The 27,456-nt window shown below is 40.3% G+C and overlaps 2 protein-coding genes across 4 annotated transcripts; one reads left to right on the plus strand and one right to left on the minus strand.

The window, feature by feature from the left end:
* Positions 1–445: 445 nt before the first annotated feature.
* Positions 446–15,900, plus strand: sgsm3 (small G protein signaling modulator 3). The gene is made up of 21 exons (XM_085453949.1): positions 446–680; positions 4,424–4,492; positions 4,658–4,743; positions 5,492–5,555; positions 6,190–6,401; positions 6,524–6,631; positions 6,860–7,003; positions 7,127–7,322; positions 7,452–7,597; positions 7,796–8,029; positions 11,478–11,660; positions 11,843–11,998; positions 12,097–12,151; positions 12,564–12,613; positions 12,812–12,964; positions 13,056–13,126; positions 13,353–13,401; positions 13,538–13,623; positions 13,729–13,851; positions 14,065–14,125; positions 14,835–15,900. The coding sequence occupies exons 2-21, from the start codon at positions 4,486–4,488 to the stop codon at positions 14,916–14,918; spliced, it is 2,268 nt and encodes a 755-aa protein (XP_085310075.1). The 5' UTR covers positions 446–680; positions 4,424–4,485; the 3' UTR covers positions 14,919–15,900.
* Positions 15,901–17,075: 1,175 nt separating this feature from the next.
* On the minus strand, positions 17,076–25,462 carry gtpbp1 (GTP binding protein 1). 3 transcript variants are annotated; one of them, XM_085453950.1, is made up of 14 exons: positions 24,894–25,462; positions 23,269–23,380; positions 22,951–23,131; positions 21,146–21,329; positions 20,731–20,895; positions 20,471–20,594; positions 20,198–20,312; positions 19,970–20,114; positions 19,695–19,877; positions 19,374–19,509; positions 18,992–19,170; positions 18,638–18,799; positions 18,310–18,360; positions 17,076–18,162 (listed from the first exon to the last, which is right to left on the minus strand). In XM_085453950.1, exons 1-14 carry the CDS (start codon positions 25,086–25,088, stop codon positions 18,046–18,048), a joined length of 2,049 nt encoding a protein of 682 aa, XP_085310076.1. In that variant the 5' UTR covers positions 25,089–25,462; the 3' UTR covers positions 17,076–18,045. The 3 variants fall into 3 exon arrangements, with proteins under 3 accessions (XP_085310076.1, XP_085310078.1, XP_085310077.1); XM_085453952.1 differs by lacking the exon at positions 24,894–25,462 and adding an exon at positions 24,247–24,853; XM_085453951.1 differs by lacking the exon at positions 18,310–18,360.
* Between the last annotated feature and the right edge of the window lie 1,994 nt (positions 25,463–27,456).

Consider the following 27,456-nt stretch of genomic DNA (forward strand, 5'->3'; position numbering starts at 1 on the left):
AGAGAAGGGACAGTGGAATACGCTGTATTGTGCGTGAATACACTTTAATACCAATAAGAGTAAATAAATTAAATAAACATTAATTACTGTGAAATAACAGTGATATATGCAGTGACAGTTGAGGTTTCTCATTTGCAGTTTCTGTCTTTACCTATTTTTAAAGAGGTTTATTTGAAAAAACAAAAACAAAAAAAAACAACTCAAGCAATTGGAGTTAGCACAAACTCCCATAACAGCTACTGGTTGACCCGTCATGACTAGCACTGTTCTGAAACGTGTCTGGTTGTTTTCGTAGCTGGTCTGAATGAGGTAAGGGAGTATCAAAAAAAAGAAAAAAAAGAAAGAATGAATGAATGAATGGAACAAAAAAGAGATACGTCGTGTGCCTGCGTCACCTACTCCCCACCTGCGGAAGGATATTTTTGACTGAGAATTGTAGTTCCGGGATCTGGCGCTACTTCCCACGATGGAAAAGGAACTGGGAAAGCCTTACAGGGCGTAAGAATACGTCGGAGTTACACGTCGCCACTAGCAGGTGCACAGTATTGGGAAGTCTTACGTCCGAGGCGAGAGATGGCAATGGCATAGCATATGGCGTTTTCTCTTTAAAACTATAGGGGGAAAACGAAAAGGCACGTCCTCCAGAAACCTTAGCGTGCGTTCGCTAGAATAATGTCACGGTAAGTTAATCGGACAGGCCTTCCGTGGTACACCGTTTTGCACCTAACTACTAGCTAAAAGCTAAACGTAGCATGTTTGGCTAACAGCTGACAAGTCAATATGAATGTATGAGCGTTAAATTTCATGGCTTATTGTTTGATAACATTTGTGGTGTTGACCAAATGTGTTGTCCCTGATGGGGGTGTTTTTTAAGGAAAGAAAATGTTGTGTTATTGTCTCGTAGCTGCAACTGACGTCAGCTGGGGGTTTGACGTAACAATAATTGAATCATTTCTGAGCATTGTGCTTCATACATATCTTTAAGTTAATAAAAAAAACTGAATATTCAGTGAGATTTGTGTGTGTGTGTGAGTCGGTAGCATCACGTGTGGTCTACCATTAACGTTTCAGCATTTCTGGGTCAGCTGAACGGTTTAACGATGACACATACAAAGCTGACAGATGCTGCAGTCTGTACCAACACAACAGATGATTTACACTCAAACGTGCCTCGTAGTGCTATCAGACGCAGGAGAGTCACTTGTTGCCTTATGCATAACCTTATGGCTTACTGACAACAGAGCTTAGGTGTTGCAGATAGATGTTGACAAGAGTGATGCAGTGCTTTTTTGTCATACAGCGCCTATTCCCTGCAGGTTCTTGCCTTACACTCCATTGAAACGAGGAAGTAAGGGTATTTAGACGGGAGTTTCCAGCACTTTCACTCAAAGAAGTGGCCTTCCACGAGCATCCCTTTGCGTGTATGTGTGCGTAAGTCTAACTGAGACTATAATTAGATGCGATGCATGCCAGTGTGTAAGAGGGGAGACACACACAGATGGACTGCCAATGAGACTGAAGGTGTGCGCCTGTCATTCTTCAGCCAAAGCTAGATTTGTTGGGCACAAGGCAGAGATGCTCTGGCATACACCGACACCCTTTTTTTTTCTTCTTCTTTGGTGAGGAGGCGACATGAGTCACCAATGTTGTGGTTAGTGAAAGGGACAGCTGGGGGAGGTGTAAGGGGAAGTGGAGTGGGTAGAGCTGATTGGGCAGGCTGATGGGGCAGCACAAACTCTAATTAGAGTAGAAGTAAGAGCTTCCTTATAGTGTTTAAAAGGAAGGGCTTTGCTGTGCACGATGCATACTCTTGGCCTGTTTGCACAGCAGGATGTTGCTTGTTGGTGTTCTTACAACAGGGTGTTGACCAGTGTGTGTGCAAACACTTGTGAGTACAGCCACACCTCCGCAGTGAAAAGGATGTTATTTTGTTTGGAGAGGAAAAAAGCATGAAAGACCCTTTGTTATAGGTCCAGGAAGGTCCTCAGATGAAGTGATTTGATTTGTCTGTGCTGTTTACATCCTTGGGAGAACAAAACTGTAACAAGTTAATGATTTCCATTTATCACATGCATGTGAGAGCATTAACTTCCAAGTCACCTTAGTTCTGTTCATTTCCTGAAAGTTGTGACTTGTTTCTGCCCAAGTTTTGCCTTTCTCGACAAAATCTAAAATACTCGATGTGTTTTATTAATCACATGCAGAGTCACAATCGTATTTTATGTATCCGTGTTTGCAAACTTGGTGTTCTTCTTTGTAGTATAGAGCGCATTCTGCGATGACTCTGAGAATAAGGATTGATATTATGAGAATAAGGATTCATAGTGGGTTACTCAGAACTTGCTCGTTATGTTTGTTTCGGGTTTGCGGACGAATTTTGCTGTCAGATTACTGATATGTGCAACAGTTTGCAGGATGGATTTTGTAATGTTTGGTTTTCTTTGGCAGGTGTTTAAACTGTTAATGTTCTTGTAAAGGAGATGCTCTAAGATCCCAGGCCTCCCTCAGTTAGACAGAGCTTCCCTGAAAACACTTGGCCGTCCTCCAGACCTCAAATTGATTTCTCATCTCTTAAGTCCTAAATCTCCCTTCATGCCGCAAGCCTGCTGCTAGAATGAATAATTTTGGCAGCGTGTTTGCATGCAGGCGAGCCTCTTTTCACAGGTTATGGTTGTAGTTGCTTAGATTCCAAGTAGTGGTTTGTCTTACTGATATACTGTATTATTTCTTCTCTGGGGCAACAACTCGTTTGTTGTATTTGCCCACAAAACATCTATCAAACACAAACCATATATAGTGTTTTACTATTTGTATGCAAAAGACAGAACTGAGACTTGAAATCTTCTTAGATGCTAATGGCAAGAATCCATCATTTTAGAGGGATATTTGAAGTTGTCCAATAACCATATATCGGCCATTACACATACATCTTCCTGATATGCCTATGTGACTTGTACTTTGTTAGAAATGCTGCAGTGATTACTTAGAAAAATTGAGCCAGAATCATCGCACAATTGCTCCAAGAATAGTTTTCTAGCTTTCTGTTTTGTAAAGGGTAAAATACAAACTGCATCTTTTCATTAAAGTCAGATTTCATCACAAATCCTCCAGAAAAATGTTGGGTTGTTCCCAAGCACAGTGCTGTTTAAATGTACACACAAAGGCTGTAAATAAATCAGTGTCCTCTAGACCATTCTGACTTTAGAAAAATGTCCTTTTATTTTGTTGTTGATTGTTTTGTTTTATAGTGAGCAGAATCATGGTCTGAATGCCTTAAGGGCGAAACATATACAGACTCTCTGTAGACTTCTCTTGTTAATCTTTTTGTTTTATTTATTTATTTTATTTTATTACATTGTTATATTATACCGGAGCAGACAGTGGGTGAAGGACAGGTTCACCCACTGCAGTTACATAGTGTGCAAAGTGTGTGAACCTGAGTTAAAGTTGTGAATATTAACCTGTGGAAACACCATTGTTAATGATAATATCTAAAATACAGAAAGGCTGTACTGAGGTTAACAACTTTGTACCAACAGTTAGATGAGATCATGGTATTTGTCGCAGTGCTGTAGAGGGATGGCCCACTTTGCTCCCCTTCATTGCCAATATTTGCCATGTAATTTATTTATATGCTTAAACAGTCACTTTTTTAGCTTTAATGCAAAGGCTAAAATCTTGCAGACAAAAGCTCATAAATACATGGTATGTTAAGTCTTTGTTGTGTGTTTGTAGGCGCAAGTCATTTTATGGTTTTCTCACAGAATGTTAATTTTACCCCAAGATGTGCGCTCTACATTTAGAGCATCACAACACACATTTGTACATACACAAAGAGTTTAGTAGAATAGTTAGCCTCTGGTAATTACAGCAGTCATATTGCCTTGAAGAGAGAAACAAGAATTCTCTTTATCTCGTGGTTTTTTGTTTTTTTTTTGGTTTGTTTTTTTGTTTGTTTTTTCTCCTCTCTGTGTTTGTGCCGAAGCTCTGCATGTCCTGGAGTTCGTTCTAGAAGAAGGGGCACTGCCTTGCTTGTTACATTGTTGTTGGTCTGTTGGACAATTTCTTTGTACTTGATTGGTTTGAAGAATGGCGTATTTGTTTAGCAGTTAGGTAGGTTTACATTATAGTAACTTGGATAGTATCAAAATGGACTGAGGTCCTGAGTAACTGATTATGGTATCCGAAGGATTTCAAACATTACAGTTGCTACTGAAACAGTGAAGACAAACACATTTATAATGTCTGCTAATTTGATGTGGTTAGTGGTTGTAAAGGTCATTTATGTGTCTGGAGATTTTCCCACAAACATACGGAGTGCTGTCAGCTGGAGGACTGACTAGCTTCAGCATCGTTCTGAAATATGCAAATGTTGACGATCTAAACTGCCAACTGATTCTCAGCACCTGTTTCTTTCCTATAGAGTGGCTATCTGCTGACTTGTTTACTCCCAGGTGTCCCACCATATTGAACTCAATCATCAAAATGTCAGGTATATTTGCAAAATGTAATTTCTTTGCAGAACTTTGGAGAGTGTGTGTGTGTGTGTGTGTGTGTGTGTGTGTGTGTGTGTGTGTGTGTGTGTGTGTGTGGATTTAGCAATAGAAAGATGGATATAATAAGACCTTTTTTTTTTTTTTTTCTTTTTTTCTTTTAGGTACCTACACACCAGCTCCTGGTGGGCCATTCTCGGCTCTTACCCCAAGCATGTGGCCCCAGGACATTTTGGCCAAGTACCATCAAGTAAGAATATGGTTTCCCACATTGTTGATAAAACAAGTTTCTTGAGAAATCGAACATTTCAGATTTTAGAAATTGAGAAAAAAATATTAAAGGCTGTCACACATCTACATCCATCTTTATTTAGTTTTCTTCAACAAAAAAATGGACTAATCAAATGCTTGCTGCCTACTTCAGTTAAAGATGTGAGTTGTGGAGGTTAATAAAGAATATATTAAAAAAATTAAGTGCATTCAAGGTTATGGTCCCACAGTGAAAGAGGGGTGGAATTCCCTTTAGTGTTTGCCCAAATCAAAGTGAAATAAAAGTTTTTGATTGTGTATAATCCATGAATTGGTTTGGTATGAATATCAGTAGACTTATCGTTTTTGTTTTCTGTGTTCTATCAGTTTCATTATCAGGTATTTACGACTAACCTTAAATATTTAGTTTTTAAATCACCAATTAAATAACCCACAGGTTTGTATATAATGTATCTGAGGTTACTTTTAAATTGAGAGGAAAAACGTAGTTAAAATGTGTTTTTGTGCTGCCGGTTTATATCTAAAACATCTACTGTAGCCTGTTTGGGCGACGGTAACGTTGTTCAGCAAAAGTTACCATGGTGATCTCATCAGTTTAAAACACTGCTCCTTTAATGGCACTGAAACCATTAATCTCACTTCTTAATAGCCACATTTGTTTGATATAGTCATGTTTCTACTATGAGATGTTCACCGATTAAATGCATGTCACTGTTTTGTTTCTGCAGAAAGACTCTTCACAGCAGCCTGAACTCCAGTATGATGAATTTGGCTTTAGGGTGGACACAGAGGGTATTTCATTTATCCATGTCTTCTCTTTTGCTCTCTCTCATTCACACACAGACAATTCTTTTCTGTCTTAAAACTTTTTTATCATCATTTGGTGAATCGCAGTAGGGAAAAATTTTGTTTTTTAGATATGAGCATAGTAGCTCTATTATGTAGGTGAAGTGCATGTGATCTCAGGGTTTTTCCAGCCTTGACCTATTATGACAATGAAGAAGGCTATTTATTGAATCGTCTTTGAGTGTGTATTTTGAGTTTTAAACCCCAGAAAAAGGTTTTGTTAATCTATCAGCCAAATTTTAGTGATTTTAAAAAACAATCCAAATACACACAATTATGGTTCCAATGTCATGAATGATGAAAGCAGAATTCTCTGCTTCTCTGAAGTGTGCTGGTTGACAACTCATGCAAAAGTAGACTACTCTCTCCAGTCCTCCTGGAGACTCAGCTGAGTTTGTTTTAAGTGAAGCAGCTTTCATATCTCTGCAGTGAATGCCCACAGTATTGTAGCTGGTACCATTTTCCATTATTTTGTTCTCCTTAATCCAAGAGTTTGTAAGTTATAACAATTTTAATATAGAGCCTGCACAGATAACAAACTAAAGCTGAAGTTAAGGCTGAATATATTACTTTCTCTTAGATGGTGGGGAGCCTAAGTCTTGGCTGGGCACTGAGGGCTCGCCCCAGCGTGAAGACCCCCAGCAGCGACTGCGTTGGCAAGCCCACCTGGAGTTCACCCATAACCACACAGTAGGTGACCTGACCTGGGATCTTATTGATCCTGTCCTTCCACGCTCTGAGCGTTTGCATTCCTTGGTGCTAGGAGGAATACCTCATAGTATGAGACCACAGGTAAGCTTTACCATCAGTGTTGTTTCTTGTAGCATTGACTAGAAGTCTAAAATACTGTTAAAGCAAGCTAGTTATATAGTGATGTTACTGAAACATCGTTTTTTTTCCCCCTCCTCTCCTAGCTTTGGATGCGTCTGTCTGGAGCCCTTCAAAAGAAGAGGACCTCTGAGATCTCTTACAGAGAAATCATCAAGAACAGCTCTAATGATGACACCACAGTTGCTAAACAGGTAAAATGCCTAACTGTATAAATGTGTGAAGACTTATTATTGTAATTATTATTATTAAGTTCAAAAAGTACTGCCTAAACACAGTCAACAAATCTGTCTGACACATTTGGAGATTAGACTTCAAGCATTAGGGTGTTTTGCACTATTTTTCTTCATTTGCTCTGCAGAATCCTTAAAGATCTTTCAAATAATAATGGGATGATCCCATCTTAATCTTTTGTCCCTCAGATAGAGAAGGACTTGTTACGGACTATGCCAACCAATGCGTGTTTCAATAGTCTGACCAGTGTTGGAGTGCCAAGGCTGAGACGTGTACTGAGAAGCCTAGCATGGCTCTACCCTGACATTGGGTACTGTCAGGGCACTGGCATGGTAAGAACACATACATAGAGAGTCTGTCTGATCAGTTACATTACTCAGAGCAGCTGATTCAGCATAGAAGGTATTCTCCTCTTTACGCTCTCATTGTTTCTCATATCTGTCTCATCCATCCAGGTTGTTTCCTGCCTGTTGCTCTTTCTCGAGGAGGAGGATGCACTATGGATGATGTGCGCCCTGATCGAAGATCTTCTTCCTCCATCTTACTTTTCCTCCACTCTGCTGGGCGTTCAAACGGATCAGAGAGTTCTCCGCCAACTTATTGTTCAGTACCTGCCGGCCCTTGACCGCCTTTTGCAGGAGCATGACATAGGTAGGATCAAGCATCAAGAAAGATGATGAGAGTTTAGTCCTTGGGTTGTGGAAAAAAGGTTGTGAGTTGCACCCTATACTGTACATTGTATACAGTAGGTAACATCATCTTCTTTTTTTGAACATCCAGAGTTGTCACTGATCACATTGCACTGGTTCCTGACATCATTTGCCAGTGTGGTGGATATCCGTCTGCTCCTAAGAATCTGGGATCTGCTCTTCTATGAAGGGTCACTTGTGCTTTTCCAGGTGACACTGGGCATGCTCAAGATTAAGGTTAGCCACAGTACTTCTGCTGAATCTCAATAGCCTCTTGCAGTTTGTATTTTTCTTGAATGCTTTACATTTATTGTTTTCTTTAGTCGGTGTGTGCAGTTACCAATTAGATTTTTTTCTTTGGGGGAGAGCAATTAGGATGGAAGATTAAGCCATCATCCTAATCCTAATCTTATTTAATTTACTTCTTTACTCCAGGAGGAGGAACTTGTGTCATCAGAGAACTCTGCATCCATTTTTAATACTCTTTCGGATTTGCCGAGCCAGCTGAGAGACGCACCTGCAGTTCTAGGGGAGGCTATGAGGCTAGCAGGGACACTCTCCCAAGAAACTCTGGAAGCTCACAGACACAAGCACCTAGCCTACATCCTAAATGAACAGGCACAGCTCAGCAATGGCAACAACACAACACTCAACACCAATCTCAACAAGGTCAGTCATTATAGTATTGGCATAATTTATTAGTCATGTGGTTTAGACAGGGAGAGTAGGAGTTGTATATTTACTTCTAAAAATTTTGTTAACCCTTGTGTGGTCCACGGGTCATTTTTGTCCTCTAAAGAAATCTTTTGCTATCAAAAATGTATTTGTTATTCATCAAATGGGCTGAAAATAACAGAAGTTATTCATTACTATACTATGAATGATTGTAATAAGTTTCAAGTAATTTGATTTATTTATGTGGTTTTTATTGAATTTTATAACGTTGTTGGCCCTCGTGGACAAAAATGACCCCAAAGTACAAAGTGTTGCAAAGAGCCGTATTTTCACACCATACTGTTTTCAAACATCTTTGATCTTGGATCACTGATGTGTGGGGTCAAGCACTGGTCATAACAACCACAACAGGCAGCACAATGAGGAGGCAGGTGCTCTATATTCAATGAAATTTTATTTATACAGCGCCAAATCACAACAACAGCCGCATCAAAGTGTTTTGTATTGTAAGGTAGACTCTACAATAATACATACACAGAAAGTATCCTCAAAAGCCTCCATTGCACTGGAGATTTGCATACTTTGATGAGCATACTTTTTTTTACCATGTTGTGCAAAGCAATGACCAGTAGGACAAAGCACATATTGTCCTCTAGTATAATGAGGAGGGAGAATCAATGTTCAGGAAGATCCAGGGTTAGAAGATATAGAAAATATTGTCAATATTTAGAGCACATGCTACCCTTTCTCTGAAAAAGCACATCAGCCACCTGCAGAAGTGGAAGAAGGCTATGAAGTGAAGAAAAGTGATGAAGAATCTGAACTATGTTCAAGTAGGTTCTCAGGCATCCAGGACATGGTAGTCTGAGGAGCTTGGAGAGAAAGTGACTGGGCTTCTTGAAGTTTCTTGAATTTTCAGAATGTGAAACTGAAATAGAAGATGTGTCAGAGGACTACACATCATCCATTTCAATTATGATGAAGACAAAGAATCAAGCAGGAAAGAGGAATCAGCTGAGACAGAGGAATATTTGCAGTAACGTGAGGAAACACTGATCTGGTCTTCTAACCTTCCCAGTGACAGACGATGCATGACTCTCTCATGTGCCTCAGAGAAAGATGATCTACCACAGTCCAAGCACATGTGCCAGGTCCCATACTCCTTCAGTGGCTTTTCTACTCGAGTACTGAAAGCATTATACACAGTGTATTCTGCTTGTATTCTGCTTTTTAACGTTCACATGCCAATGGATGCATCAGAGACCAAGTTGGGGTTCAGTAACTTGCCCAAGGACACCTTGGTAAGAACTCCAGACTAGAGCACACAGAGATTGAACCAACAACCATCCAATTAGCAGATGACCTGCTCTACAGCCAACTCAATGATGAACAAGGAGGGACAACAAGAGAGGAAGAAAAATGGACCGAATGCAGCTGTAGGCATATGTGGGTGTGTTGATTCTTACTGCCGTGCATCCAGTAGAGTCGCTACGGCCAGTTTATGACATCCTGAGTCTGGTAGAGAAGTTTTCATGCTGACACAAGATTAATCATAGAAGCACAAAAAGGACATAATTTCTTGATAAAGACACAATAGATGATCGTCGTTCATGACACAAACGTGCTCCCATTTGAGGTGTATGATGTGTGTTGGTGTTGACTTGACTTGAAACACAAGTGGGTGTTCCTCCTGCTGTGATGTAAGATCCTGGTACTGATGTGACTGTATGAGCACCAAGTCCCCTTCAGAGGACTCTGTCCCCTCCAACAGAACATCCAAGTAAACCAGGGAACTTTGAGACAAAAACATGGGCAGCATGTGATGCAGGTCCAGCTGTACATGGAACATGCTCGTGTGCGATGGCAAACCGTCTGTCCTGCAGTCAGGACACGAGTTGTCCCTAACATTGCAGGTTTCCAAAAGAAAACAATCACCTGTAACAGCTTGTTTACTGTATATGCCCCTTGGCCTGCAACTGCAGAAAGAATGCTGTCCATGATGGGACCAGTGCAGAGGAATAAACCTGAGCTTCCTCCTGCACTTGGGTCAAATATGGACACGCCTTTGTCCTCATGAAAGTTTGCCTTCACTCAGACTCATGCCCTCCTACCATGCCAAAATATAGAAAACTGTCAGGCAATGAGTTGGAATAAAGTTGAATAAAACCTTGAAACACAGAGATGGATGATATTTTATACTTGTTGCTTCAAAGCAAACGGGGTCATTTTTGAGCCCTGAGGACCACAGGTGTGATTATGTGCTGCCATTTAAAATTTATAGATGGTTCAAAAAAAGAATTCTCACTAAAGTTCAACATACAGCACTCTGTATGTTGAACTTTAGTGAGAATTTTAAAAAAAATTTTTTTTTTTAAATATTTAATTTAATTAAATATTTAATTTTCTTGTTTTATTTTCGCTAAAAAACAGGGTGTATTTTTTGTAAACAAGGTCTGGTGGCCCTAAAATGTAAAATGTTGGGTAAATTTTGTTTTAATGTGTTGGTCTTAAGTAAAACTAAGGTGTAACACTGAATTGATTGACAATTTATACTTTTTACTTTAAAAAAAACAGTCAAATGAAGTGGGGACATTTTTGACCCCTGAGGACCACAAGTGTGATTATTTGCTGCCATTAAAAAAATTTAAATGGTTCAAAAAAAAAATTCTCACTAAAGTTCAACATACAGCACTCTCTAGTTATTCAGATAGTCAAAATTATCTAAACAATTAAATATTTAATTTTCTCAATTTGTTTTCGCTAAAAAACAGGGTTTATTTTTTGTAAAGAAGGTCTGGTGGCCCTAAAATGTAAAATGTTGAGTAAATTTTGTGTTAATGTGTTGGTCTTAAGTAAAACTAAGGTGTAACACTGAATTGATTGACAATTTATACTTTTTACTTTAAAAAACAGTCAAATGAAGTGGGGACATTTTTGACCCCTGAGGACCACAAGTGTGATTATTTGCTGCCATTAAAAAAATTTAAATGGTTCAAAAAAAAAATTCTCACTAAAGTTCAACATACAGCACTCTCTAGTTATTCAGATAGTCAAAATTATCTAAACAATTAAATATTTAATTTTCTCAATTTGTTTTCGCTAAAAAACAGGGTTTATTTTTTGTAAAGAAGGTCTGGTGGCCCTAAAATGTAAAATGTTGAGTAAATTTTGTGTTAATGTGTTGGTCTTAAGTAAAACTAAGGTGTAACACTGAATTGATTGACAATTTATACTTTTTACTTTAAAAAACAGTCAAATGAAGTGGGGACACTTTTGACCCCTGAGGACCACCAGTGTGATTATTTGCTGCCATTAAAAATTTATAAACGCTTGAAAAAACTTTTGACCCCTGATGGCTCACATTGTATGCAAATCGGGAGGACATTATGAGGGTTAAACAAAAAGAGGGGAAAAAATTGAGATTTTATTGATAAATGTTTAGGTGGTGAGGAGGCAGTCGCTGCGCAGGAAATCCACCCTGACCTCCCTGCTTTTTGGGGAGGATGAGGCAGAAGCTCTGAAGTCAAAGAACATAAAGCAGACTGAGTTGGTGGCCTCCTTGCGAGAGGCCATAACCCGCATTGCAGAGCACTTCCATTGTCTGGATCCACGCCACTCCAGCACTGTGAGTGTTTATGTCCTGTTCTGAACTACCAATCAACCAAAATAAACAGAGCATCAGCCATGCTGTACTTTCATTTGCTGTCTGTAGCATTATAATACTTCCAAATTGTGGAATTAATTTTAAGATTATTATTTTCTCACATTTTGACTTCATATCGATCCGTTCCATTTTTTTCTGTCTAGGATCTGACTCCAGACTACTCCATGGAGAGTCATCAGCGGGATCATGAAAACTTTCTTGTGGTATCTCGCAACCGACGGAGACGAGCAAAGGCTTTGCTAGACTTTGAGCGTCATGATGATGATGAACTGGGCTTTAGAAAGAATGACATCATCACTGTGAGTCATAATTTACAGAAATGCTGGCAAAAAAGAAGCACAGCTTTAACGCCGTCTGGTCTCTGTGTCTCATCCTGCTGTATTCTTCTGTCGCTCAGATTATTTCGCAAAAGGACGAACATTGCTGGGTTGGTGAACTCAACAGCCTTAGAGGTATGTGGGATTTAAAAAAAAAAAAAAAAAAAAAAAAAATAGAAAAAAAAAAAAAATTTTTTTTTTTCTTTTCTATTTTTTTTTCTATTTTTTTTAATATAAAGAGCTCTTTTTTTAATATAAAGAGCCAAAAAAGTTTTATTGATCTAGCACATTTAAAATTTTAAAAAGCTGATCCAAAGGCAGATGTATTTACATTCCACATTTAAAAATGAAAAACAAAGTAAAGAATTATACAAGTGATAATAATAAAAATGTGCAAAATAAGTAAAATTGTGTAAAAGATATAGGATAAAATTATAAAAGGAATCAAGTTAAAGTAAATGCATAAGTAAAATGTAACAATAGAAACAACTGATATAAAAGATCAGTAAGTAATTATCTGCTGTATGATAAATTTTGTCTTTAACAGGCTGGTTTCCAGCAAAGTTTGTTGAGATCCTTGATGAAAGGAGCAAGGAGGTATGCACATTCTTACATTATTCTCTTAATTAAAGCTAAGCACTTTGAAATTGTCCAGTTAGCTGATGTTTCTTCCAGTGTTCGATGTCATCAACTATGCACCAGGTTTTGTCTTTGCTTCTTTATTATTATAATGTCCTGACTGTCGAATCATACAGTGTCTTCAACAGTGATTGACGATCTCGTACATGTCTTCAGTACTCACTAGCAGGTGACGACTCTGTGACAGAGGCAGTGACAGACCTGGCCAGAGGGACTCTATGTCCAGCTCTGAAGGCTATCTTTCAGCATGGTCTGAAGAAACCATCTATACTTGGAGGGCCATGTCACCCGTGGTTATTCATAGAGGAGGTAGGAAAACGTTTTGTCATCATAGTACCATGTATCACACATGCGTCTGTCAAACTGACAATTTAAATTAAATCCTCTTCTTTTTACTCAGGCGGCCAGCAGGGAGGTAGAGAGGGACTTCAATTCTGTTTACTCAAGGCTAGTCCTGTGTAAAACCTACAGGTGAGGTGTACATAAAGTGTTATTCTTTGCTATATTAACCCAAATTGTAATGTTCTCCACGGGCCATCAGGGATGCACTTGACTTTAATTAGCATTGCATGATGCTTTGTTAAGAACATAAATGGGCCATTTACCGTTAACTGTATGCTCAGTGCACTGTGTGCTTTTTGCACTACTGCTAGTAGAGATTTGGAAGTAACAAGTGGTTGTCTTTGGGATTTACCAGGTTAGATGAAGATGGAAAAGTACTAACGCCAGAGGAGCTGCTTTACAGAGTGAGTGAACACTCTATTTATTAATAACCAAGTGTTTTGTCAGTAATATGAGGCTTAGCTTCTAGTCTGTAAAGTTGCCGTGTAGCACTGAGGACTGATAAAGTGCATGACTGTTTCCCTTTGATTACCTTCTCAGGCAGTGCAGTCGGTCAACATGAGCCATGATGCAGCACATGCCCAAATGGATGTCAAGTTTAGGTCTCTTGTGTGTGTTGGCCTGAAGTAAGTTTCATCACACATGCATGTGGAATTGAAATCATCGAAGTCACTCTGTAGAATCATATTTTCATACCGAGTCTGTCTGAATCTTAACATGTTTCTCTTCAGTGAGCAGGTGCTGCACTTATGGTTGGAGGTGTTGTGCTCCAGCATGGCGGCTGTAGAAAAATGGTATCACCCATGGTCATTCCTTCGTAGCCCCGGATGGGTTCAAATCAAGTGTGAGCTCAGGTCAGTCTGCTCAAATCATGGATGGTTACCGAGTGTTAAATTCTTGAAGTTGGCTGTATCTTATCCACGAGCCATCTTTTGCATTTTCCACACAGAATTCAGTCGTGTAAAAACAGGAATATACATGTGAAAGAAGCTTGAAGGGTAAAAGTTAAACAAAGTGAAGCTGTGTATCAATCAGGATAATGATTAACAAACTTGTTTTCTCTTCAGGGTCCTGTCAAAGTTTGCCTTCAGTCTCTCCCAAGATTGTGAGCTTCCTGACAAAAAAGAGGTGAGTCAAGGAGCATGTGACAGCTTCTCAATATAGAGCGGTTGTGAGCCAGTCTTACTATCAAGGACGACTTGTTAGAACTAAGTGACGAAAAACATTATGACTTATACTGTTTCAGAAGTCTGCTATTCTGAAAGCAGAAGTTATGGAAGTGCTGGTTCAGCATCACCTCTTTAGTTGGGATCTCTAGGTAATGTCGCTCATCAAACTATCGGTAGATTCGCGTAGGTATTAGTGTTCTTTGTCTTCTTTTACCCTTCATTTTCAGAGTGAGGTGGCACATTTGTAGAATAAATCTTTGAAAGAAGAAAATTTTCCATGTCACTGTAGAAGTAGACTAGAAATGGCAGTTGCTAGTGCTATTAGTGACACGCTGCCATCTCCTTCCTGCAAGTCAGACTGTCTCCTCTGGGGGGAAAAAAAGCTGCATCTCTATAAGATCTACTGATTTCACTTCTATATTATTATGCTGACTGTAGATACTATAGTCATCATGTGCGGTCAGTATCATGATTTTTTTTTTCCCCTTCAGACTCCAGATGGTAACTCGTTGTGTTGTTTTGTTTTGTTTTTTAATTAAGGCAATATTCTTTTAGGCAGATAATAAAACATATTTTCATTAAAATTGCTGATTAGTGTTTCTGTCAGGTGATGCATTACTAACTTTTGACTTCAAGTAAAAGCTTTCCACATTTCATTTATGTCCCAGGAAAAGGAGCAGAAGCCACTGAAAGAGGGAGTGCAGGATATGTTGGTGAAACATCACCTGTTCAGCTGGGACATTGATGGATAAATGTGCAGCAAAAATGGCTGAAACCTACAACTTGGTCTCAAAGTCATAGCTTAGCCCTTTTTTTGTTTTTTTTTGTTTGTTCTTTAAATGTTAAAAAAAAGTGCAGAGACAAGAAATCTAGACACTACTGTCAGCCTGCTAAAAGAAGTGACTACTTCACCAACCGGTTCACCCTCTCATCCTGTGTCAGTTTTGGACAATGGTAACACCCAAATGACTGAAACTCAACTGGCTCGTGTTGGCTGAAGCATGTGCACATCATTGTACATAATTTAAACGGATCAATACCCAGTACTGGAGGTTTCACTGCAAGGTTTAAAATACATATATATCTAATATATCTATATAAACATCTTGCACACTCCTGCCACAGAAAGAGTTTGGACAGGACAGACTACAACATATGACCGAACAGCATTTTTTTTCAGTACCTGAAGCTCATGGTGCATGAGTGGGTGAGAAATACAATCTATTCTTTTGTTCTGCTCATAATGTTGCCATGACGAACACAAGTTTTTGTAACCTTATCCTAAATTTCATCCTCATCATCCTTTAAAGATTTAAGGCCAAACTAGAACATTACTAAACACAAAGCTGTAAAGTTACAAACTATTTTCAAGTGGAATGTATTTTACCTCAGTATCACAAATTCCACAAAATACTTCATTAAATGTTGCACATGCCAAGTAAAGCCTTGTGAAGTTGTGATATAAAACTATGGGTATGTGTGCTACCTAAGCAGTGGTAGTAAAACGTCTGTCTTGTATAATATAATGTACATGAAGCAGATAATTTGTGTTACACCTATATATGTATAAAAGATAACTACACATACAAGTCTATACTTTGTAATGTTTTTTGTATATGCTTGTGACTATATGTACCATTAAGGCAATTCAAACATAGGACTTTTTATCTGTATTTTACCAGACTGATCTCTAGCTTTGACATAAACATCCAGAAATAAACTGTATCAAGTTCAGTGAGCTGTGTTACATGTAATGAAACATGTTCATTACTGTTTTTAAGACAAAGGTTTTGACTTTGTTCTTTTGATTTTTATCCCTTAGACTTAAAGAAAATACTTAGAGCTGTTTCTTAGGTCTACATGACTTTTTACTTAATTGTCAAACTAACAGTTCTTTCTTTTCACTAATATCATTTACAGTAAATAATATTTCACCAATCCATAAGTCCTGCTGTACAAAATTTAACTAAAGATTTACTGAAGAAAAACATCTATTCTCCTGGCAAATCATTTTTGCAAAACATTGAGTTACCCCACATTTCTTCTTCTTACTTTGCTTCCAATGAAACAGACTTAAACTTTTCTGAAATGGTCTTGAGCAATAGTTTTGCAGACATAAAATAGCCAACAAAGTGAATCCATCAGCCAAAGGTTTGCAAGGTGTGCAATCTGTCCTTAAGAAGATTGACAAAAGGGGCACAAAAGAAGTGGCAGGTCTCAAAAATGACAACAGAAGAACAGTATCTGAAAGTAATTTTTCTGAACTAAGAGGGGAAAAAATTCCAGCAAAGACCTGACAGGGCCAGAGTTGCATTTGGCTCTGCAGTTGATTCATCTACTGTTCACTGAAGCTTCGTCAGAAATGGTCTCAAGAATCGCTGGCTGTCAAGAAGCCATTTTTGAGGAAGGGAAACTGGCAGAAAAAGCCTGGGGTTACACAGCAACTGGACAGAAAGGCAGTGGCAACAGGTCTGATGGAGTGATACCTGCACATTTGAAACGTTTGGTACATAGGAGGTCTGGAGAGAGGCACAACAGTGAGTGTCTGCAGGCATCTGTAGAAACTGGTGGCAACTGTAAGGATTTGACCTGCACTTCAGCCAGTGGTGTAGGGGATCATGTCAATATTGATGGATTTATAAAGCATTAGTACCATCTGGAAAGCATCTGTCAACAACCTCAACATAACAATGATTTTGAATACAGTGCCCCCAAAAAAGCACATCTGGATAGAAAAACACAATAGAATGCTGTCAGTCATGGATTTTTCTTCCCAGAGCCCAGGCCTCAACATAGCTGAAGCAGTGTGGGCTTGTCTTGATGGAAAATGAGGGGTTACATTCATGCAAATAATATTACTGAAAATAATGTCAGAAATATTGAAAATATGGAAACACAATAGCCAGCACTGTTGAAAAGTTCAGTAAACTGTGTTTATTAATGGTTCTTTTCTTGTAGCAAGGGATTTAAAATGTCACAATATGTCTACAGCAACAAGCCATAACACATGGGATATGAGAATTACAAGTAGCACTGCAAGTACGGCAAGTATTACAATCAGTAGCAGCTGCTGAAGTGAGAAACTGTGCTGTATTGGTACTAACACTATTATAAGGTTTGTATATAGACCGACGATGGAAGAATGACGCATACTACTGAATCTAGGTGTGCAAGTGAACTTATCTCAAAAGATAAAGACCATCCAAGAGTAAATGTTCTGCATGTCAAATAAATAATTATAAAACAAAACAGCTTATATTTTCTGTATACCTAGAATCTTAAATCAACTCTGCTACATTTGTGATTTGCATACATTTTGTACATCATTCCAATCTGTAAAACTAAGAGGCAATTAATGCTGTATAAATAGTACAACTGTTTATCATTGCAAATACACAGGGAATTCATGGGTGTCACTAATAGCTGCTCGTAAATATAGGTATTGGACCCTTGTCTTGGGTTTATCCTTCCTCCCTGCCCCTGAAACTGAGCCAGAGGACTGTTTTCAGACACGCATAAAATATGGATAAAATTAAATATATTCATCATCCTGAGTGAGGCTAACCTCAAAAACCACACTGCTTTCAATCACCCAAGCCATTCGAAATGGTAAAGGCAGCTGATATTAAATGCTTAGGAGGTGTATGCTTTTAGTGTGAGACATACCCCTCTGTGTTCCCTTTCAAAAATAATTAAATAAAAAGTATGGGACCTGGTGTAAAAAAACAAAAAAACAAAACAGAAACCCAATAAAACTAAAAAAGGCGAGGAGTAATAAGACTGAGGAGAGTGTCTTGCTCCAAACATCTGCTTCCTTCATGGTGTGTGGAATGAAGACACTTGGTGGAGTGACAGGAAGAAATGGGACCCGTGGGCTTTTCAGCAGCTCCCTATCCCCGATGAGGAAGGCGCTGCTGTGGGGTTGGTGCTGCTGTTCTGGCCTTTTCCTTTGTGCCTCTGGCCACCCCTTCTCCTTCCACCACCTCCAGACTTTGGCTGTAACGTAGATAGAACGAAACCGCTCAATAAGGCAGTCGCTGCACTGCATCACAATGCCAAAAACAACAACAAATGCAAAGACCAGAGTCCAGTCTCCACAATTCAGCCTCACTGTTGCTTTTGTTTTCTGTCAACACAGTTTACCTTGTTCTCTTTGTTGCCCTCCTTTAACTGAGGGTCATCATCTCCCTCTCCCTTTGAGAGCCAGCCACGAAAGCAAAGGAGATGGAGAGAGTGTACAGGAGTGATGTGGGTGAGTTAAAATTTAGGGTGAAATATTACAAAGCAGTGTATAGATTCACAGACAAGATGTTACATGAGAAAAAAAGAGGAGGAGGAAACAGAAGTTAGAACAGCAACTTCGAGGTAAGTAATCAGAATCTGAAGAAACGCAGGAACTGCACTACTGCGCACACACAGAATTTGTACATACAGCATACAGCTTTAGTACTTTTAATGACTTGTGACTCACCGGTTGTGTCGAGTTGGAGGCTGCCGGTTGAGCTGCTGCTCCCACGTCGTCACCGGACACCACGGTGCCGTCCTCTTTTCGCGGCGGCGCCTTTTTGGTAGACTGCATTTTGATTTGTGGCGGTTTTGAGTTTGATGGCATGTTATTGGTGGATTGCAGCAGCTGAAAATGATATGAGACAACACGTTAGTCCCAAAGAACTATCTGTGAGCACATAAACCTACAATGATTTCTACATTTTGGACATAATCTTAATATTATTTCCAACTACAGCTTTAGAACCTGGCTCATGATCCTCAGATCGCTGTAGCATTAACTCAACATAAACCTTCAGCTTCCAGAAGGCTTTGCTACCTTAGTGATGGTTCCTACAGCTTTGGTGCGCCCCTCCCTGAACACAAGCCTCTGGTCACAATGCAGGTACTCGGGGGTCTTGATGAAACGGAAGTGGACTGAAGCCTTGTCGCCTGTTCGTAAGCAGTCTCTGTTCATGGACAGGATGGTAGCAGTCTGCCTTATGCTGCCACAGTGGACTGAGTGTTGGGGAATATATACGTAAAGGACAATGAATTGATGCTTACTGTGGTTGTAAAATGACCATTTCAGTCCCATAACATTTATACATACAAATGTTCAATGTCATTTAGAAACTTTGCTATAAATCTTTGCTGAAATGTCCTGCCTTTGCCTTAAGGTGACTCTAGAAACACACACAGAGCGTGTCACTGCTACTCACCCATGGCCTGGTATCTCGGGGATATTGTGGTGGGATGATGCAGCACCAGGATCTCAGCCTCAAACTCCCAAGTTGCCTGTGGGTTTAGCCTCGGGGACACCATTACCATGCCTTTCCTTATGGACGAACGCTTGATCTTTGGAAGGAAGCATATGACAAAACATGTCATCATTTTCACTGCCCTTCTATTATCAAGATGAATAACACTTTTCAAGACCAGCAATAAGGCCTAATGAGTAAAAAAAAACTGCTAACATTTAACTGACCTATGCAATGCCAAGCATCTGCACTAGACAGTGGATGATTTTATTATTTCTCTACCTTTTTAAGAGCAAACGAGGCAGTCTGGCCACCTCTGACCTCCTTCACAGGCATTCTCTTACGGTGTATTGATTTGACAGCAATAGAGATGAAGCTCCCTAGAGGATCGGGTCCCAGCAGCATGGTGTCATTCAGGCGTATGAGCCCACGTAAAGTAGTTCCCGATACTACAGTTCCCACACCCTAAGACATAAACAACACATGACCTGTTTTTTTGCATTAAATTTACATGATAAAATACATTAGGGAGAGCAGTTTATCAGTGTTCATAGTACCGGTACAGAGTAGGTATCATCTATTTGAAACTCAGCAGGCTGATCGTCCCGGTAGGATGTCCTGGAGGAAAGCAGGTTGAGAAACATCTTAAGCAGGTCCATGTTCTCACCGGTCACATTGGAGATCTGAAAGATGGGGCACATCCTGGGGGTGCACAACAAACACACGTAGCTTACAGTGAGACATTGTCTTTCTGCTGCTGAATCTCGCAACAACAGACCCAGTACCTCTCCGAACTGAAGTTTGAAGCGGTGACTATGACGTCGTCCTTGTTCTGTACCAGGACAGGAATTTTTCTACAGCCTGGGGACTTCAGTAACCTCTGCAGCAGCTTTAGGGTCTCTGATAGAAGGAAATGAAGAACACACAAGTTATTTAGTTGTTACTGTAATTTTTTTAGCACGTGAAAATGCAGATAAACAGCATATAAGCTAATAGAAGATGTATTTTTTGCATAATAAGGAAATATTGCAAAGCAAATAAAACCCCAGAAGGCTTACCTTGCAAGATGTTGGCTGGGCACATGTCTATCTTGGTTACCACTACAAACACAGGCACGTTCAGAGCTAAAGCCAGGCCCAGGTGCTCTTTGGTCATTCCTACGATACCTGCGTTACTGCCCACCTGGAAAGGAAGGGAAAAGTGAATTTTATTCCTACACTTGTATGAAAAAGAAAAAAAAAGAAAACGATTTTTGGGACATCATGGATATTGTACATAGACACGCACACCATCTTCCCTCCCCCTCCCCCTTTCTGACCATAAGCATGCAGAAGTCTGGAAGGTGTCCTGTCATCCCAAACACTGTGGTCTTGAGGTATTTCTCATGGCCGGCCAGGTCTATGAAGGTAATGACCTTAGAGGACTTCTCACAGATTTTGGTCCAGTCCAGACTTCCTCCATGACTGTCTGGTTTATTCACCACCTGGGAAGCAAGTACAATAACAGAAATCCTATGTAAACATACAGTCTTTCATCTTCCATCAACATTTTCTGTAGATCCTCCATATTACTATTAACGTTCACCTCACCAAACTCATTTCTTCTCACACTTATTTTAACAGTCAACATATTTCAGCACCTCATGACTCAATATATGAACCATCATTAAAAACACGAGTCATTTTCAGAGTTACACTTCTTTTAGAAGTAAAGCACTGAGCATACACACTCACCTGTCCCTCTTGGTCAAACCCCAGGATATCATTGCCCACACTGCTGGTCCTGCCACTCTCCATCTCATGCTTGTGTCTGAATAGTTTCTGGCGGGCAAAGCCCCTGCCGTTGTCCAGCTCACCATGTGTTAATACTCCCAGCAGAGTACTTTTACCAGCATCCACATTGCCCACCACTGCAACCCTGAGAGACACAAGGATACCATATAGGTTGAAAAAAGAGCCCTGGATGCTTCAGGGAACAGAATAGAACTGAACAGAATAACTTTCATTGTCCAAACTGGTGGAAAACTGTCAGTTATCAATTCATACTAAAAACTGATAATTATCAGCACACATTCATACACACACATGCATAAACCATTGGTAAAGTTATAAAAATATATTGCAGCTTATTATTCATCATACTAATTGAATTTGGTACAAATCATCCTCTATATAGCTTTTTACAAGCCAGAGGCATTCTATAACATTGACCTGAGTGCAATTCAGATTCAGTCCAGTTTGTTCCTACTTACCACAGTCAGGCTACCACACCAGACTGAGTATTGAACATGAGGACGATTTCAATCAAGCTGACATTTACTCTTTCCAAAACGTATTCGCTAACTTCAAAGCCTCTTAGCTTCCTCATAAGAAACAGTCTCTGACTAACTTTCTTATTGATGTAATCAGCATTAGCTGCAAAATGTAATTCCTTATCACAATGTTTTCCCAGATACTTAAACCTATTAATGACTTCCACAGACTGAACAGAAAATGAAAGACCTGTTTTAGGGCCTGTGTAATTCAAGACAGGCTCTTTTGTGTTGTCAATGTTAATCAACAAATAGAGAGATTTATAGCATTCCTCCAACCTACGCAATGATGCAAAATCATCAGGGTTGGTATTCCTATGACCGGGACCAACAAGAGTTATATAATCAGCATATTACACCAGCTTCATATTCCCATCCTGTAGCTGTACATCATCTATATAAAGAGAAAATAACAATTGGGATAAAACACACCTTTACAGGTTCCCCGTATTACAAATTATTTCATTAGACAACATGAGTAATACAGACCTTCTGCGAACAATAAATTTCAAAATATCTAATCCACTGTTACCCTCTTATTATTTGTTCTTGCAATAAAATGTGTCCTTGTATTAAAGGCTGAAGTCAGATTGACAAATATAATCCTTCCCTGATCAGCTGTTTGCTGTAAGCGATGTGTAACTGTATTAAGTAGTATCAGTGCAGCGTCTTTTGTGCTCCTTTGTGACTTGCATGCTAACTGCATACAGGCCAACTGATCCATAATAGCTGAGGTGAGGTGTTTTTTAAGCACTCCCTCCATATAATTAGACAGCACACGGGTCAAAGCCACTGGACAAAAGTCAGTAAGGGATTTGGAACCCGGCCCTGGGATTGGTTTAATTACAGAAATCTTCCATCATCATCACACTATCATGATCGTAGCTTATGTATGTCTGTATGTTTGTTCCCAAAATCCTCCTAGATGAAACCTGGGCTGTAAACCACCTAGAGTACCAATATTCATAACATCTACAAGGTGATTTATGACTATTATTATTATTATAAATATTTAGCTTAAAATAAACATTTCTTTAAATTTCCTTTAAAATTCTCAGCTGTAATTGTACCAAGTGTGCATCTGACTTTTTCCACACCCGAGGGGCCTCTGGGTTTTTTCAGTAGTTTATCTGATAAAAAATTGAAACAGTCTGGTCAGGACACATGTCACCTGTACTGAACACACTGTGCACTGTTGAAAGTAAGTGTGACTTCATTACTGCTCACCTGACCTCCAGGAAGTCCAGCTCACCCACACGCCTCCGTATCAGATAGTCACGTACCAAACCGGCAGCCTCATTGCGCTCCCGTAGAGGGATCAGGTCAGCATCTAGCTGCTCACACATGGAGTGAACTGTGGCTACTGAGGCCTCCATATCTTTCTCATCCAAACCCCAGTCACCACCATCTGCACAGGAGGAGAACAAGAACAGATGTGTTACAAACTGTTACAGAGTGAATAGGTGAAAAGGCGGAAGAGAGAGACTCGTAATTTACACTAGAGTATCCTTGGAATTTGGATAAGGGCTTTTATATATCTCTCACCTGAGCCCATTCCAACCACATAAATAGTCTCTCCACATCCCTCTTCCATCCTGTCTCGTAGCTGCCGAAGTAACGAATCATACTGCTCTCCATTTGGGCTAACAAGTGCCAGCTATTGGGTTCCAGAGAGGGGAAGAGAGAAAACATAAAGAGTAACACTGGCCATGAAATTGTTAAATCAAATATTCTTCTTCTAATAACAGTTAATAACAGTCCCGGGAGAGACTGCATCAGGTAAGGTTGTTTAAAAAAAAAAAAGAACAGGCATTGAACCAAACATTATTACTTATTTGGGACATTTTAGTTTCACTGGAGGACACTCTCATACCCTGTAAGCAAAAAGAAATCTGAAGGGAATGGCAGGGTCGAACGCATCACCCAACTTGCAAACACAGCTGCTTCTTTTCTCATGACATACCTCAAGGTTACATGAACACAGTGTTGTTATCCCTGCTGATATGGACCTAAAAACACCTTGAAGTGCAATGCTTTTTGTATAAGAAGAACCTGCTTGTTTTATGTTTATTTGTTGTGAATGTTGGCCTGAGTGTGTAAGACCTTGGGAAGAGTAGCTAAGGATGAGCGTGATGCTCATGGGGACCCTGATTAAACAAACATTTTTTTATTATTATTTGCTAGTTTTTGTTTCTATCTTTAAAAGAAACCAGAACAAACGCACACAAAATGAAATAAGTGAACTATTGAGGAAATGTAGTTTAGGTCCAGTAGTAGCAGAAACATACTTTACTTAGTGGCAGTACATTGCTTTCCCTTTAAGGGCGGGTTACAAGTGTAATAGTACTATCATACTTTATACTAAGAGATATGCATTTGGAGCTACAAGGGCTGTGTTAAAGGCCTGCTAGATGAATAGTACCCAGTGGACTGGGTTATTGAGAAGTTGCTACACAGAATAGCATATCAGTTGCTAACATGCTGAAACTACCAGGAGCCAAAAGTCAACAAGGGACTGCCTACCTGATGCAACTCTGTGCAATGTGTTTATGGGACCAAAAAACACCATTGTAACGTGCAATTTAATACCTGTGGGCAAAGACATGATTGCTTTCACTCTTACATTCAAACATTCCGGATTACGTCAGGCCAAAAACTCTTTTTTCATGCTACAAGTTTCGGTATTTAAGAGCAACTTTCAGTTGATCAGAATGGTTCAGCAGCACATATAGCTACAGCCAACAATATATATCATAGGTAGACATTATAGGCAAAACATGTCGGGTATTTTAGCTGGTACCCTGGAAAGCCGACCATATTATCTCATTGTTCTTTATTATCCCGTATGTTTTTGTTTTGGGTTCACAAACCGTTAATAACAGATGAACCATATTCACTTGTTTTGAGAAGTGCTTCTATGTCCAGCTAACGTTAGCGCCGGGCTCCGCTGCTATTTTAGCTGGAACTGCTAACACTTGCTAGCTGTTTAGTGTCAACAAAAGCAGCTCGGTGTCCAGAAAAATCACTCGTGTGTTATATTTGGTGCTTAAAAATACTCCGTAGCTATAAAACGTTAATTACATAGCTGTAGAGGAGAGGCGCATTATTTTTCTCATTCATTCATTCACTGACAGCAGCAGCTAGCATTAGCTTGGCGAGCTTAGCTTTACCTTGCTAGTAAAGTCAATCCCCCGATCCTCGGGCTCGCCATTGAGCACGTCTCCATCCTCGAAACACTCATCCCCGGCGTCGTCGCTGCATCCTCCACGGTCTGGAGCAAATATACTCGCCGGGACTAAAGCATCGGCCAGCGGTACGGAGCCTGGGCTAATGCCTGGCTCATGCGCCGCCGCTATTGATGCCATTTTTATGCCAACTTTGCAGTAATAAATTGCAGGTTTTCTAAACTGTTGTGATGACGGCTGGCAGGCAAACACACACACATATACACACTAACCGGTGCACCTCGAGCTGTCAATTCCAGTATTAGTTAGATATTTGCTACGCTACAGTTAATGACGTTAGCAAGGGTCTCACCGCGCTTTAACTAACATTAAAATAACGCTTACTTATGTACCGTCTGTCCGCGTTTGAAAATGAAACCTACCAGCACCTGAATATTAAAAAGGAGGGCGTGGATAACCGTGTGTTTTGACATCATATTCACCAGTAGAGTTGAAGTCACTGGGAAAATGTTAACAGTGGACCAATACCAGTGAGGGGGTCGTTCATATGATTACAAGCTGGATCAGCCCCTCACACTCAGAGGGCAACAGGGCTCTAATAGCACGTATTCCTGAATTACATGTGCAATAATAACAGTGTGCAATACACATACACTTCTTCTTCTTTTTTATACTAAGTTAATATACTGTGTTGTGTTGTTTGTTGCGTTGTGATGTGTCATATCGTGTCGTGTTGTGTTATATGTAGCGCCGACGTAGGACAGTTTTCCAATTTCATTGTACTACTGTACTATGTACAGTGGGGCAAAAAAGTATTTAGTCAGCCACCGATTGTGCAAGTTCCCCCACTTAAAATGATGACAGAGGTCAGTAATTTGCACCAGAGGTACACTTCAACTGTGAGAGACAGAATGTGAAAAAAAAAATCCATGAATCCACATGGTAGGATTTGTAAAGAATTTATTCGTAAATCAGGGTGGAAAATAAGTATTTGGTCAATAACAAAAATACAACTCAATACTTTGTAACATAACCTTTGTTGGCAATAACAGAGGTCAAACGTTTACTATAGGTCTTTACCAGGTTTGCACACACAGTAGCTGGTATTTTGGCCCATTCCTCCATGCAGATCTTCTCGAGAGCAGTGATGTTTTGGGGCTGTCGCCGAGCAACACGGACTTTCAACTCCCGCCACAGATTTTCTATGGGGTTGAGGTCTGGAGACTGGCTAGGCCACTCCAGGACTTTCAAATGCTTCTTACGGAGCCACTCCTTTGTTGCCCGGGCGGTGTGTTTTGGATCATTGTCATGTTGGAAGACCCAGCCTCGTTTCATCTTCAAAGTTCTCACTGATGGAAGGAGGTTTTGGCTCAAAATCTCACGATACATGGCCCCATTCATTCTGTCCTTAACACGGATCAGTCGTCCTGTCCCCTTGGCAGAAAAACAGCCCCATAGCATGATGTTTCCACCCCCATGCTTCACAGTAGGTATGGTGTTCTTGGGATGCAACTCAGTATTCTTCTTCCTCCAAACACGATGAGTTGAGTTTATACCAAAAAGTTCTACTTTGGTTTCATCTGACCACATGACATTCTCCCAATCCTCTGCTGTATCATCCATGTGCTCTCTGGCAAACTTCAGACGGGCCTGGACATGCACTGGCTTCAGCAGCGGAACACGTCTGGCACTGCGGGATTTGATTCCCTGCCGTTGTAGTGTGTTACTGATGGTGACCTTTGTTACTTTGGTCCCAGCTCTCTGTAGGTCATTCACCATGTCCCCCCGTGTGGTTCTGGGATCTTTGCTCACCGTTCTCATGATCATTTTGACCCCACGGGATGAGATCTTGCGTGGAGCCCCAGATCGAGGGAGATTATCAGTGGTCATGTATGTCTTCCATTTTCTGATGATTGCTCCCACAGTTGATTTTTTCACACCAAGCTGCTTGCCTATTGTAGATTCACTCTTCCCAGTCATTGAGGGCTAGCAGGAGGGACCATGCGCTTACCTGCTGCTCCTTGGCAGGTAGCTCCATGCCCTCCTGGGTTTTAATTGCACCTTAGAACACATATGCATCAACACTACAATGAGCGGGTGGAGGGAGGTTTGGAGTCTTCTCCCACCCCCATTCTCTGCGGCCTGCTGGAGCGGGGGGGCTAGTAGGAGGAGTTGGCCGTCCGACTGCGGTCTGGGGTGTGGGGCCTCCCTGCTGCTGCGGAGTCGGGGTGGTCTGCCTCTCCCCACCGCAGGGAAAAGGGTAACACCACCTGGGTCTGGGTGCAATTCCCCCCTCCAGGGGCAAGGGTACCTAGACCCGGTTTGTAGGGTACGCTTGGGGAGTGTGATTGTGTGTACAGCGTCTCTTTATGTCTGTCTCCACGTTGGTTGAGTGTGGAGTGAGTGCATATGAGAGCATGAGGGTGGGAATGGATGTTTGTGTCTGTGTGTGCCTGTATGTCTGTGTCTATATGTCAGGTTGGGTATCAGATGCCACCTCTCTGGGGACACCTCAGGCCCTCCAAGGTTTGGAGGCCTATCTCCACCC

This window comes from Copadichromis virginalis, linkage group LG4 (assembly GCF_057382275.1).
Source record: "Copadichromis virginalis isolate Kocher_CV1m ecotype Utaka linkage group LG4, C_Virginalis_male_GT1.1, whole genome shotgun sequence".
In the NCBI taxonomy this organism is placed as follows: domain Eukaryota; kingdom Metazoa; phylum Chordata; class Actinopteri; order Cichliformes; family Cichlidae; genus Copadichromis; species Copadichromis virginalis.